At 33.2% G+C, this 15086-nt stretch overlaps 1 protein-coding gene across 2 annotated transcripts; it reads left to right on the plus strand.

Moving 5' to 3' along the window:
- Positions 1–866: 866 nt before the first annotated feature.
- On the plus strand, positions 867–13060 carry LOC123888420 (WD repeat-containing protein 62). 2 transcript variants are annotated; one of them, XM_045937482.1, is made up of 20 exons: positions 867–1601; positions 2294–2515; positions 2619–2727; positions 2813–3187; positions 3267–3322; positions 3638–3863; positions 3943–3998; positions 4273–4513; positions 5983–6146; positions 6229–6365; positions 6450–6551; positions 7929–8070; positions 8265–8351; positions 8420–8581; positions 10054–10410; positions 10956–11062; positions 11142–11260; positions 11521–11762; positions 12182–12394; positions 12583–13060. In XM_045937482.1, the coding sequence occupies exons 1-20, from the start codon at positions 1554–1556 to the stop codon at positions 12937–12939; spliced, it is 3522 nt and encodes a 1173-aa protein (XP_045793438.1). In that variant the 5' UTR covers positions 867–1553; the 3' UTR covers positions 12940–13060. The 2 variants fall into 2 exon arrangements, with proteins under 2 accessions (XP_045793438.1, XP_045793439.1); XM_045937483.1 differs by lacking the exon at positions 867–1601 and having other exon boundaries at positions 2375–2515; positions 2800–3187.
- Positions 13061–15086: the final 2026 nt, after the last annotated feature.

The following is a 15086-nucleotide window of genomic DNA, read 5'->3' on the forward strand; positions in this document are numbered from 1 at the left end:
ATTTTTGCTTTCAGTATGTAGTTACATGATGGCTAATATTGCTTGGTTGGAATTAGTAGATTTTTACCACCCTAACTACTTAGTTTGTTACATTTTAGTTTTACTCATGTAATAAGAAGGAAACATATCCAATTACTGTTTACGGTACATTTGTTCATTAATAATAAACTCATTCATATTCATATATGCAAGCTCTCTTTTTTACTTTTTGGTTATAATATAATTGCCAATACTTAGTGTAGAAATATTTATAAAATTTTGATTTCTTTTATTTGGTTGGAACTTGGATGGTTGAAGAAAATGAAATCCCTATATATGTTTAACTTAACATACTGTATATGTACATGAGAATTCTACTTGAATAAAATGCAGAGTCATAACACTACACAAGGCAAAAATAGAGTACAATATTTATTTATTTGGGTCTTGTTAACATGTGCCCTTAGGGCACATGTTAAGATATACCAAAATAGAAATTCATCATTTAATGATATAAGAAATTTAATGCTTCAAAAGTCAAAATACACAAATTAGCATTTAATAATTTCTATTTTTGATTCCTTAACATGTGCCTTAAGGGCACAAGTTAACATTCTCCTATTTATTTTGGTCTAAATAGAGTACAATTTTCACTCTTTCAAAAAAATAATATATGTATTTTTTAGACTATCCAATCGTGATCTATTTCTGACAAAACACGTAACTGCATAGAAAAAGTGATTGCATAAATCTATTTCCGACATTCTAATATGAATCTCTAACACAATTAAATATGGATGCTTATATTTCTAATTAGTAAAATAGTAAATTGGATCATGAAAATGCCGAGCAAATTTAAAAGGAAAAACATATTTGCACAAAATTTTGCACAAATGTGATGATTCAATTTTACACATTTGAAAATTTGGAAACCCGCCGTCGCTCACCCTGTACCCCTATTAGGGTCGGGCTCGGTAAAGCTAGAACTTTGGGGTACTCCCAACAAAAAGCTTGGTTAACATCGGTAGCTCGACCACTGATTCGTCAGAATGACAAATTAAAATGAAATGGATATGCCACATCGTCTTTATGTTTCCTTTGATTAGCTAGGAAGAAACACCATGAATTTTTAAATTTTAATATAGATCACAGAACCTTTAACTTTCTAATTTATTGTAGTGATATTCTTCTTCCAATTATCTTTTCTTTGAGAGGGACCTCAATTGTTTAGGGCTCATGGTTTACACATCAAATTGAACTTTCATCATGATTAACATCAGAATTAATAGTTATGTCAATGTTTTTGGATATGTAGGATAACTAGAAGAATAACGTTGCAACAAGATAGAATTAAATGCTCTATTAACTTCTCTCTCCCCTTTTTCTCCCTTTCTTAATTCTACTTACCAAACACGGTGTAAATCATTTTCATAATTGCTTTTTGGGCAAAACTCCCGCTTCTCTCTCTCTCTGAAACCCACTCACTCAGTGAATAGTGAAACGAATCTTCAGGAAGCTGAAAATGATCTTCTACGTTGCTGATTGATTACTGATTCCTTCGTTCTCTTATCAAAATGAAGCCCACTCGCAGATTCAACAAACCCCCCGATACAGTACCAAAGGTTTTTTTTCTTTTTCTTTTTCCTTTTCATTATTAATTTCCTAACAGAAAACCTAATTCCATTTTTTTCAAACAAATTTGAGCTACAAACTTAGATAAACAAAATAAAGATAAAAATTGACACTAGTATTCAATGTTTTAGCTGCTACAAATCTTTGCATTTGTTCAAGAATAGGCATTTTCAATGTTTGTTTCTGGAGAAAAATTGTGATAGAAATAGTGTTGAGAGTGAAATTTTGCAGGTAATTTATGTAGTGAGTAGTAATGAATAGTTATTTTTTGTTTTTGCACAAATCAAGGGGCAATCCCTCTTCTGGAGGTGCATTATGTTTGAATTTTTTGAGGTACATTTTGATTTTCAGGATCACAAACCCTTTACATTGATTGTTTGCTTAGAAAATTGAGCTAAAAGTTGTCAAATTTCGTGTTGAATTTGCGTATTGAGCAGTACTGAGTGGTTAGTTTTGTTTCGAATCAAGTAAACATGCTATTTTTTGGTGTTAATCCTATGGTAATTTGGATTTTGGTTGAGAGATAAGTAAAACTTGACCAAGAATTGTTCCAACCAGGAATCGAACTTGGGTTCTCCTGAACGATTTGTCTTTAGGTGGAGCTCATGAACCATTTGGGACTAATAATTTGTTTTGTACACTACAATTTTGGTTGTTCCTTATGTTTAGATTTTTTTTCCAGCTCGTTTTGGAGGAGGTAATTGGAGTGACAACAAAAAATGCCAATGGGTTAGCTTCGAATACCTCGAGTTCCAAATGTGCTTATTTGGCAGGTTCTGTGGTGGTGATTCTTGACGTGAATTCTGGCACTCAGTCGCACCTCATTGCATCTGATAGATTGCCACCGAAGCCTTTGAGATGTGTAGCTTTGTCACAAGATGGTCGCTTTGTTGCAGCTGGAGAGGTAAGAATCAATTCTCATAACTTTATCATGTTATTCTTTATAACACAACAATTATGGCTTCATTTTTTCCGTATTGTTACATGATCCTAACTATGTTTTGCAGGCAGGAAACCAGGCCTCGGTACTAGTTTGGGATTCTTCTACTTTGTCCGTTGTCTCTGAATTGAAAGGCCATCTATATGGAGTTTCATGCATCTGTTTCTCACCAAATGGTTGGTTACACTTTGGCTATCTATATGCTGTTCTTGAATTTTATTACTTTCTGCTTCTTACTCATTATATAGTATGCTGTCCAAGGTAAACATCTGGTATCTGTTGGGGTATATATTTACCTTTGGGACTGGCGAAGTGGTCACCTGATAACAAAGCTTCAAGGAACTTCCTCTGGTTCTACTGTCTCAAGTGTTAGCTTCTCATCAGATGCAAAATTTATTGTAACTGCTGGTAAAAAGCACTTGAAATTCTGGACACTTAAATCATCTAGGAAAACTCAACAAAATGGAGGGTTACACAGGACTGCATCATTAGCAATCCAGGAAAAGGTTGCCAATCTCTCAATTCAGAAAGATTGTTCATATACATCTATTGCTTCTTCTGTGTGGACCAATGGTAGTGATGATAATCGTAAACAAGCTGGTGGTTTATTTCCTATATACACATTGACTGATTCAGGTTTGGTTTAGTTTAGAGCAAGTCTAAAATTGACATTTTTTTGGTTTATATACTGAGTTGTTAATTTCTTTGTATCCAGGCATTTTATACCTTGTTCATTCTGGGTTGTCAGTCAGAAAGTCTGTGATCTTGAAGGTACATGTAATATATGGAAGTTTCCAAAGGCATTTTTCAGAAGATGATATCTTGGTGCATGAAATATCAAGTAACTTAAGTTGTAACTGACCTGTGAAGGCTTCAAATAGTTTTCTGAAGTAGAAGTGAATGTTTTTCAAAGTTAAAGCCGGAATATTATTATTATGTTTCTAGTTCCTAAGATGGCAAACTCAGTTGATCTTTCCATTATAAACTGTTCCATTGCAAATTTGATTGAGTTGTCAGGTGAATTGATTTTGTGGTAGATTGTTTTTCCTTCTAATTTTTAACAAATCCTCAGATTATCATTTTCAGGTTCAAAAAGCTTTTGCATTATCTACATCCGGAAAGCTTATTGCTTGTGCATGCAATAATGGAACAGTCCTTTTATATACCCCTGTGTCTCTGGAATACGTAGGCAGTATATTATATTCAAAGGCCAACACTGTTTACCATGCCAGATTTCCTGAACAGAATTTCCAGCAGTTACCTGCACTGCCTGATGCAGTTGCATGTCAGTTTTCAACCTTAGAAAAGCTGGGTGAGTGTACTGTTTTGATAGTTTCATTTAACATACTATTACATTGTGGATTGACATACTCTTCATTTTTACCCTACAGTGGTCATTTACAGAGATCATAGCCTCTACATCTGGGACATCAATGATGTGAATCAGGTAAATGACTTTTTGGTTTGCCTGTTATGGTAACGTTCATGTTTTGATAAAAATTAGCGTTGTGTAAATGCAAGACTAGTTTTTCTAGAATAAATCTACAATGGGTCCGACCTTTTCCTAGACCTTACCTTAGTGAGAGCTTTTCAGCAGCAGGCTTCCCTAACATATTCATGATAGATTAATTTCTTACTATGGAAGGAAAGTCATTGCTTTTAAATTAGTGGATGAATACATTCATTAGTGGTTAATGCACACAAACCTTCTTTATTTCCAGGCCACAAAGTGTTTTGCGCTAGTTTCACATTCCTCATGCATATGGGATATCAAGAATTTATGTTGTGAAAACATGCATGATCCATCTCTTGCATGCACTGCTAAAGGTTGTTCGGGAGGGATTTCTTTTGCAACATGCTCTACTGATGGTACAATTAGGCTATGGGATATTTCTTTGCAATCTGATTCGTCAAAAGACGTCGAAGAGCTTAAGAATGAACTGTTGGGTTCTTCATGTTTAGGTAATTCATGATTGTCAAAATCATCAATTCAATTCTATTAGAATATATGAAAAATAACTAAATTTGAAGCTACAAAATTTACTGAATATTATTTCAGATTTGATTGATTTCGTACAAAGACATAACTCGTTCATTTCATATACTAGAGTAGATAAATTCTATTAATTTCAATACTAAAATTAAGGAAAGAGAATCTATAACTCCATTTTGTTGGGAGGCATCAATACATGTTAGTGCATGAAAACCCCTCTTTTCTTTTAGAAACTTTAATAGGTTTGAATTGATTTCAAACAAAGGATAGTTAATTTCAAATGGTGTGTGGTTGCAATATTGTGGCTTTCCCTTGTTCCTGCAGTCGCATCACACTGCAAATGCAGTGTTTTCAGAAATCACCACAAAACATGCAACACTACAATGGCTGCAATGCAACAGGTGGAACATTGGGCTTTATATTCTTCGCACAAATTGTTTTTCAATCTTATTTCTTTAATTCATAAATTTAAAGGGAATTTTAATAGGGTTAGGATGACTGTTAGTTGGTATTTAAAGGGAAGGTAACGAGAATGTGAGATTTTAAGATAAGTAATAAAGAATAATATCTGATGGGAGCTTAAATGAATTTATTTATGGGACCAATTATTTAAGTAATGTGTATATATATTAGATTTTATTTCACTAACTGTGAAAATTATCTGTAGATTTGATATACATACATGTTCAAAGATCAAGTCTTTTTTGAGGCATTATAATTGCAAAAAATTAAATAAAGAAAATGCAAAAAAAAAAAGAAAAAAAAAAGACTTGCAAGATTTGATATCGGTGCCTTTGAATTGCATAAACATCGAATGACAAGTACAACTTAGCCACAAGAATTGATTGAGTATATGATGGAAACACTATAATATACACCATAATAATGGTATGCCCATGAAGAAATATTTTGGAGGATTCATGGCCCTAGCTGTCACTGTGAAGTACCAAGATCTGCCACGCCACTAGGTGTGACAAAAACTAAATTCATGCCACGAAAACCACAAAAATACATTGTAATAGCCACAATACAATGCCCACACTTGTAGTGGCTGTAACTGTGACTACATTCTCTACAACCGCAATTTGAAACCATCAAAGAACTTCGTAAAATACACCTTATCTTATAATATCTTGATTTGATCTTAGAGCAACGTGAGTATCTTTCATTATGTCGTAGGACTCTTTTTTATATTTCCTTTTTTATCTTTCATTCTCTGCTTATTTCATTATGTCGTAGTATTAGTTAAAATAAGGATAACCCGCTTTGTCGCATGCAAAATCATCTAATATATTAACAACATCATATCAACATAATTTCATTATTTTGAGAATTCATGTTCTGCCTTATGTACATAAAGGATTAAGCTCTATAACACCCACAACTTCTTATGCTATCCGCTACTCACATGTTATGCTCTTCCTGTCTATTGCTGCAGTAAGTGCTGGGACTTTTGAACGTGATGCAGTTAAGGTAGATCTTACCAGTCAAGAATTTCGATCGCTTGCTGTTAGTTCAGATGGAAAGTATCTTGCTGCTGGTGATTGCAAAGGAAACCTTCATATATACAACCTTCAAACATCAGAGTACACATGTTTGCAGGTAAGTTCAGGCACTTGTGTGTATTTAATGTATACTTTTATTTTCAAGGTCATCTGTATCCTATTGCTGCATATTTTTTCAGGGTGCCCATGATGCCGAGATTCTTACATTAAGCTTTACCTTGTCCACCCAAGACATATCTGGGGAAATAGCAAAAAACGGTTACTTTCTTGCCTCCGGGGGACGAGATTGTATAATCCATCTCTATGATGTTGAAAGGTGCAGTTATGCAGTTTTACTTCTAGGCTAACCTTATTGGCTGGTTGTCCATTTTGATGACTATATGAGTTTATGGCTGTGCAGAAATTTTGATCTTATTGGCAGCGTTGATGAACATTCGGCTGCTGTGACTTCTATCAAAGTTAGCAGCAACAGTTGCAATATCCTCAGTTGTAGTGCTGATAGGTATGCCAGTATAGGTTTGGTATTTCAAACATAAAATGAATTTGAAACAAAAGAAAATAAAATGAATGTACTATGTAAGTTTTGCTGAACAATTGAGTAATAGGAAACAGAAGTTTTACATTGTAAGGTTCTGTTTATGTGGAAAAACTACAAATGAGTTTGAACTTTACCAACCTCTTATGGTCATTGTTACAATACTGTCTAGTAGTGCCTATCCATCGACAAGTACTATTAGAGTCAAAATGTACAGGAAATATATTCATTGAATTACTAAAACAAATTTATAGTTTTCATTATTTTATTTGTATATTTTTGATGACTCGTCAATGACAATAATGCAATAGCCAATTGGTTGACTGGCTATTTACTTCTGTGGCAAACGTGATTCAAGTGAAGGCAACTTTTTATGGTTTTTGCATCTCACCTTCCATATTCCGATGCACTTCATTTTCAAATTGTTGCATCAAATTACAATACTGATGCATAACATATTACAGTCATTTTAAAATGTAAACACTTAGCAGTATCTCTGTATGCAATGGACATTAGATTGTTATTTTCAGTTGATTTGAAATGGTCTGACAGTAGTCTCACCACCCTTAAAAATGTAGGCGAGAAAGGTAGAAAGTTAAAAGGAAATTGATTCCCTCAAACCAATGTTTGAAAAGTTTCTATGATGTCACATTCTCAAAGCATAAAATCATTTTGTTTTTATCCTAATTTGTTATTTTGAAGAAAACCCATTTTAATTAGTTACTTGATAATTTTGAGCACTGTTCTCCAGGAAGCAGTTTTCATACCGGATAGAGGCCTACAAAATTTGCAGTTTAAAGTAGGCTATGCATTGCTTGGTATGAAGTCTTTATATTGGGCCTAACTCATCCTTACAAAACAGGCTTGTAAGGTGAGGGATGCCACTTTTTATAAGCTCATTTCGGGCCTTATCTTTATTTTATGTGGGGCTTGGGTTTTTCCCAATACACCTCCACACGCCCAACACTATTGGGTTTGGTGCATGCATATAAATGGTGGGTAGCCCGAATGCATAGTCATATTAGATTTTTATATTGGGCCTAACCCATCCATACAAAACCGACCTGTAAGGTGAGAGGTGCCACTCTTTATAAACTCATTCCAGGCCGAATCTTTATTCTATGTAGGATTTGGATTTTTTTTGGAACTGTTCACAAATTTATTTAGAACACAAATCTTCTTTTTGGTTAAGTTTTGCCTTTTACCCTTTGGTATTCTGTGCTCATTCTAAATGGCCACTGATTTCTTTTGAAGTTATATGCTAAAGTAACCAATGACCTGATATTATTTTAATGGCATCAAATGTTTTCCTCTGCAATTAACATAATCCTTTTTATTACACAGTTTCCTGGTGCTTCATGATGTAGTGATAGCAAATAATGGTTATAAAATTTTGCTGCAACACCGTCAAAGGGCTTCACAATTTGGAACTGTTTATGACATGGCTGTGGATCTGACATCTGAAACTGTTGTCACAGTTGGGCAGGTAATGTAGATGTTTCTTATCAGTGATACTCGTTTGAAAATTCATAGTTGGTTAAACTGTCGTAGAAGACTTCCCAAGTAAATTCTAAAACATTCAGTCCTATTAGTTGAATGCTCGTAATTTGATATAAGACCAACACTCATAGTTTGTAGAATCAGCGCTTAGAGTTACTAATTGCATTATCATACTTATAGGATAAGAAGATAAAGACATTCGACGTGGCGACACGAAGACTGATAAGGTCCTACAATCACGATAAAGTTTTTGGAGAACCTATAAAGGTGAGCTTCATTGTTGGAAAAGATTAAATATATCATTCTTCTTTATCAAGAGCTCATAACGTTAACAGGTTTTAATGGATCCAAGCTGCACATATGTGGTCTGCTCATTCTCTAACAAGTCCATCTACATATATGACTTTATGACCGGAGAGATGGTTGCCAAGGCCACAGGACATGCTGAAATTGTTACTGGTGTCATCTTCTTGCCTGATTGCAAGCATATAGTTTCAGTAAGATTCTTTCATTTTTAATGTTACACAGACACCAATACATATGATATGAATATATGTTTTAATAATTATACACAGACAATGCAAATAAGTTTTAAAAAACTTGTTCATTCTGTGGCAAGATATTGAAATATAATTTGACATCTGCGTAAAGCTTGTTTACATGCAAAGTGTTAATGATTTATTTAATTTTTTATTAGTTTTAGGCAATTAATATTGCATACTTCAAACCATCTATTAGTATACCACTAAATTATGTTGTAGCAGAACTAGAAAGGACATTAAAGAAATATTCCATGCACTTATTTAAACAAGTGCAACATCGACACACCTTGTTGATAATGGAAAATGAAAAGGCCTACCTGCTAACATGCTTCTGTGGTTAATAATTGTGTTCTCCTTTTTTTTATTTTCACAAAACAAAAACTAATTCTTAATTTGGTTTAATGACTTTGAATGGGTCTCATAATTTCACCAAGTAAGATGATTGCATTCTTTTTCTGTTGCCCAACAATGTCATTAACATCTTAGCTCTTTATTACAGTCTCTTCAAGGTAAACAGGTTCTTTTTGGAGTAAATTTTGGAATTATTTTTGTTATATTTTGTTGGCTCAAAATTCTTGCTTCATTCTCATATGGCATTGGGTGGACAAATCTTGGTAGCAGAAACTTTAAACACTGTTTTTCATTGATTTTTCCAACAAGACATGATCCTCTTTGTGTTTACAACTATGAGCTAAATACTCATTAAAGAGCAAAATTAGGTGGTGCATGCATACACCAGAGGGTTAAAGTGGTAAAATCGTCAATTTCTAGTTTGATACTTTGTATAATAATTTTTACCGGGCGAGGTCTAAATCTAGGTTTGAATACTCTTTCCTTAGCTTTATTGTTGTTTAACTTCTATTGTCATAGAAGTGCCTTTAACAATGACATGTTGGTGCTCACTGGATGTCCGATGGGATATTCTTTCTTTTTCTTTTGTTTATTTTCCGATTGTTCTAGAGTTAACAGAAACAACTTTTCTGTGTGCACGAATGGACAATTTTTCAAACAGTCCTTGCTATATGTTGCCTTCATAACAGATAACAAATATTAACAAAAATATACATAAATATTAAAAAAGTAACATAACAAGTCTTAAAAGCCTACATATTTTCAAATAAACTAATGGCTACATAATTAACAAGTCAGTGGTATGTCTCAAATGAGTTAAGTTAATATAACATGTGTCAATAGACACAAACACCAATTAACATAAGGCAATTAAAGTCAATACGATCACAAATAATAGATTGTTGTAATCATTGATTTCATTGTTAACATTTCAAAGTCTTGTCATTCAAGTGATTCCTTCTTTTCTTATCACACGTACTAGTCTGTAAGATCCTTCATCAATTTCTCATCTCTATGATGCTGCCCTCTCTTTTGTAACCATCAACAATTTTTTTATTAACTTATTCCATATTCAGGTGGATGGTGATGGTTGCATTTTTGTATGGAAATTGCCCACTCCATTGTCTACTAAAATATTGGAGAAACTAATGGAAAAGAGTAATCCATTGCCTTCAAGAATCCCTGATCAACCTCCTGCTTGCAGTCATCTACCATCTTGCAAGGAGGAGTGCCAGCAATGCAACATCAATCATAAGGATGTCCGTTCATTAAGGAAAGAAAGCCAAAGTGGGAACATAGTTCTTAATTCAAAACGTTGCCATAGAGAGACTCCATCATTTAGATATAGTATTTCAAGACTTCCCAGATGGGCACAAGCAAATGTAACCGACTACAATGATGTCTGCAGGAATGTTAGTGAGACTTCACCAGAGGTATCTGTACTCTGATTATTTCTTTTTCTTTGAGAAACTACACTGTATTCAAATTCTCTGCCCTCTTGCCCACAATTTCAAATATGCACAAGCTTTTTTATGCCTATGAAAACATGTTTGGAATCTGGAGATCAATGCAAGTAGAGATATTTATTGGTCAACATGTTCAAGAACGTATACACATTACACACACACCATCATCATTGTAGAGGACAAATTAATTATCTATGGTTGAAACTGGCATTTAATTGGATTTCAGTTTTTGAAATGTGCAAGAGAAAACTATTTCCTTCTAATTAACTAATCCCTCAATGCATTAGATTAAGCTAGTTTACCTTGTTCCTTCTCATTTGTAGAAGTTATAATTCTCATTTGTTTGAAAGGGTCGAGGTTTAAAAAATAAGGAATTTATTGTTGTGGTGTCAAGCGCACAATGTAGATCCGGAACATAAAATACATCTCTTAACTCCATGATCACCATGGATGGTGTTAGGATTTTTGTATGAAATCCACTCTCTGATATCTATTGCATTGATGATGATCAGGCATATTCTGCTTTATCTCCAGAAATTCAAATACCATCAGATCATGCTTCTTTATCACCAGAGACTTTGAACACTCAATGCTCTTCAAGGCCTAGAAGTACTTCAAAGTAAGCATTGAACCCCGATCTTAAATCAAACTTTTGGTGGCATAGCAGTTCTTTGCTCATGAAAACACTATAATTTCAGCAACACTGCTTTGGACAATCATTGGCGCTCTGTTTACACTGTTTGTATGGACGCACTTTCCTCCCCGGAGATGCAGAATGTACTTGACACAAAGTTTCCAAAGATTTTCTCGAGTTTAAGTAAGTTAGACCCTTTTAATCGCGTCATATTTCTCTCATTCTCACAGTTTTATATATGATAGCACAGAAACCAATGTGACAACAGAGCTTGATTTAGCTTTAATGTGAAAAATATGATTTTCATGACAAAACCTAGTGTAATAACCAACAAAAAATGTTCCGGTTACAATTTGGATGGTCTGTTCCAATTTTGATACAATGTTCTTGTGATTTCATGAGCTTATAAATGCTCTAATGTTATAAATGATGGCTTATTGCAGGGCAAGATAGGGCTATGATCAGTGAGGACCATATTGGTCTTGTTTTGGACCAGCATGTTGGTAACAATAATGATTCTTGTTATTCCGAAGAAGTTTCTGATAGAAAAGTTGAGCAGTTGCATTTAGATGAATCTCAAAGCATGCCAAAAACAAATCATGAAGATAACTTGGACAGTCTGCCCTGTGAAGAAGAAAGTGATATCTTTATGCAACATTTTGGCAACCTATCAAGTACACACAAGGTTAGTGTTGCATGCAAGGAGAGTTGTGTTTCTACAACATTTCCTTAATTCCTTGATTTTGTTTGTACCATTAAATTTAGAATATAGTTTTGGTAATACAAATAGTTTATTATTTAAAAATTATCTTTGGCTTTGAAAATCAAATTGAGCTTGAAAAATGAAAGAAATTGGTATCCTACTCAGTTTCCTGGATTGATAAAAAGTTGAGTATAAAAGCTGTAAAAATTAATTTCTTGAAAAAACTAAGTCTTCTTCATTGAGAATTGTTGTTACAATAGTTTATGATAAAGATGTGTATCTAGATGGGATTGCCGTGACTTGCTCCATACTTATTACATAAGGGAGTAAGCATCTTATAAAGTTTCTTGAGCTTATAAATGCTTCATTTTTTTTTAACCTGATGTATACTGTCTGCACAGATGAAGTCAAGGAATTCATCAGTTAGAAAGTTTTCTGCAAGATATACTGTAAAATGGGATTATGCAGGGGACTACAAGAAATTATTTAGTAGTCCTGTCAGGAATATGACTGATAGCAAGAGGTCAAAGGAAGAAGCCGCAACTGATAATATATCAGGAAACAGATCCTTGCTGCAGGTGAAAGAAATTGAAGCGAAAAATTCTCGTGAACAGGTATGTATGATATACCGGTTTATAAAACCATGTCCTTCCTTTTGAAATTAAAGCACTTTGAAGAATATTGAGATTAGTATTTTGAACTTTGAATTACGGGTTATGTTTCATCATCATTGGAATACTTCTCAAATTCGGCACCATGAATCACTTTACTTAATTTATGTTTCTCAAATTGTCCATTGTAGAACCTCAAGAACTCAGCACTGAATTCAATACATGAACTAATCAACTTCCCTGCCAAAGAAAATTCAATTGACAATCAGCTGGGGCTAGACAGAGATCAAAAGGAAGGTGGCTGTGAAGGGAGTGATCTCCAAGAAACCATAGCTGCATGCAAGAAAGCATTTGCTAGCTTGGATGCAGCAGCTGAGAGTGCTTTGCAATTATTTTCAAAATTCGAAAAGGGTTATGGAGAAGAGGTTTCAAGAGATGGAGTTCAATTTTTAAATGATGCTGCTGAGCTACTTCCACTAATTGTTGAGAAAGTAAATACTGTTGCTAGATTGGTTCAATGTAGGAAGAACAATAACTGTGGAAGTTGATTAGGAGTTCCAAAATTGAATTAATTGTTTGGTAGATTTGCCAAAGGCCATTAGGATAAAGTTTAGGAAACACCAAAAGAAGTTACATGCATTCATTGAATAAAATTCATAGTCTTCTGCAGAATATAATGATACTTAAAAAAAAGAAAAAGAATATAATGATCCTTTACCTGATACAAATTGAGCCAAGAGTTAAATGATTAAACTTTGGTGAAGGAAAAAAAATATAAATATAACTAATATTTGCCTATATAAAAAAGAAATTCTTATTAACCATCGAGTGTTTATCATTGTTACCGTGAAAATATAAAGTAACACTCATTTTATGACATTTTCTTAATACCAAATGTCATTTAATATGGAATGGATTATGGAGCCATGGAGAAAATATTAGTTTGTGTTTTGTTTCAATCATAAATTCATAATATTATCGTGAGTACTTTCTACAAACGTTCAATTGCATTACCCATAAGAGCTATACAAACACACCGTAGTCCCAAGTAAATATTGAAATTCCTTTTCATATATTTTCTTTAGGTTCAATTACTAATTACCGATTTTGATTGCGTTAAAATGTAACAGGAAATAAGTATTAGGAATTAAGTAGTTTATTTTTAAATAATAGGTTAACTTATTATTTTACATTTTTATCCTAAGAGAAACTTCAAGTGTTGATGTTACTTTAGCAATCACCCATATATATTACCACACAAATAAGTTTAGACAATAATAGTAGATCTTTATCTAGAATTTTAAAACAATAGATTTATGGATCATTTTATTTATATTTAGCTCAACTTTCACATTTTTAAATAATGTCACGCTTCTAATTCAATTTGCTACCCAATAATCTTTCCCTTAAGTGAAAATCATTCAAGCAGAAGCTTTTTTCATCTACATACACTTATAGTCGCCGTTGACACCCACCACATCAACAAGACCATTGTCTAATCACCATTGTTACGGGAAGACTTTCGACGCAAGGATCTAATCTTTTTAGTAATCATAAGCTCGAATACTACTATTAGATTATGTGGACAACCTAAGAGATCATTCACATTAGACCGAATACTCGCATAAGTGAGTCTGAACACTATGAATTCTTTTACATATTCAATCTCTATTTTTAAATAATGAGACTTCTAATTTACACTTACTATGCAACAATTCCCACTTCTTTGTCTAAAAAAATTAATAATTGCTTTTGTAAAATAGAAAATGTAATCAATTAATAACCCATGGTTGATCTTCAAAGTTGTTAATTTTAACAAGTTGAGTGCATCTATCAATATTCCACTAGTAAACTAACCAGGCTTTTCTTTTAATTAATCCTCCCACTGAAATGAATTATAAACAAAAATAATTATATTATGCATATTAAAAAAATGTAATTGATCACATTTTAGCTATACAAACCCAATCAAAATTTAGTTTATTGACCCCTCTGAATTTAACTCAATATCGGTGGAGACCCAAAAACTATACTACTCCTATACTAGCTATTTTTGCTTAAAACTTTGATATTTGAATATTATTAAGATCTAAAAAGCAATTTTAATAGATGAGTGTGAGCGGACGTTACAAAAATCCTGACAAAGTATTTTTTTCTCAATTTTTGTTATTTTTATAATATCCGCTACTTAAATAACGAAAAGTATGACGAAAGTAATTCTCAAAATCTTATAGCTGCATATTTGTGAAGTTTTTGTGCTAATTAGTCTAAAAAGCACTGTCATCATATTCAACATTAGGCTATGTTTTGAGTAATTCAAGACTTGATTGATTTGTTAATGCTTTGGGAATGTGGAAAACAATATGAATTGGCTTATTCCAAGAATTTCACATCAAGGCAGCTACTTTGCCTTTGCGTGTTGGGGCTTAATTAGTTCCCAATTAATACTAGTCCATTCTATTCTATATAAACCTAGATGATATGACTTGACATGATGATAGCATCAAACAAAACAAAGGAACCGCACACGAACTATAATAAAGGATGACAAAAGAGTTTCATAAATAAGGAAAGCTCATGTCACTTGAAGGACTTCCTATTTGCACCTCATTTTGTATAAAACACCCTCTCTGCATAAATCTTGTATTTTTATTCATAAATAAGAAAAGCTCTTCAAATTTGTGTTGCGTTCGTT

This window comes from Trifolium pratense, linkage group LG6 (assembly GCF_020283565.1).
Source record: "Trifolium pratense cultivar HEN17-A07 linkage group LG6, ARS_RC_1.1, whole genome shotgun sequence".
NCBI classification, from domain to species: domain Eukaryota; kingdom Viridiplantae; phylum Streptophyta; class Magnoliopsida; order Fabales; family Fabaceae; genus Trifolium; species Trifolium pratense.

Bases quoted from the DNA above. Each gene is read 5' to 3' on its own strand.
- LOC123888420 (XM_045937482.1), top strand. From the start codon at position 1,554: ATGAAGCCCACTCGCAGATTCAACAAACCCCCCGATACAGTACCAAAG. The intron at 6,147-6,228 runs GTAAGTTCAGGC...ATATTTTTTCAG, and splicing joins CAGAGTACACATGTTTGCAG to GGTGCCCATGATGCCGAGAT. The intron at 11,261-11,520 runs GTAAGTTAGACC...GGCTTATTGCAG, and splicing joins AAAGATTTTCTCGAGTTTAA to GGCAAGATAGGGCTATGATC.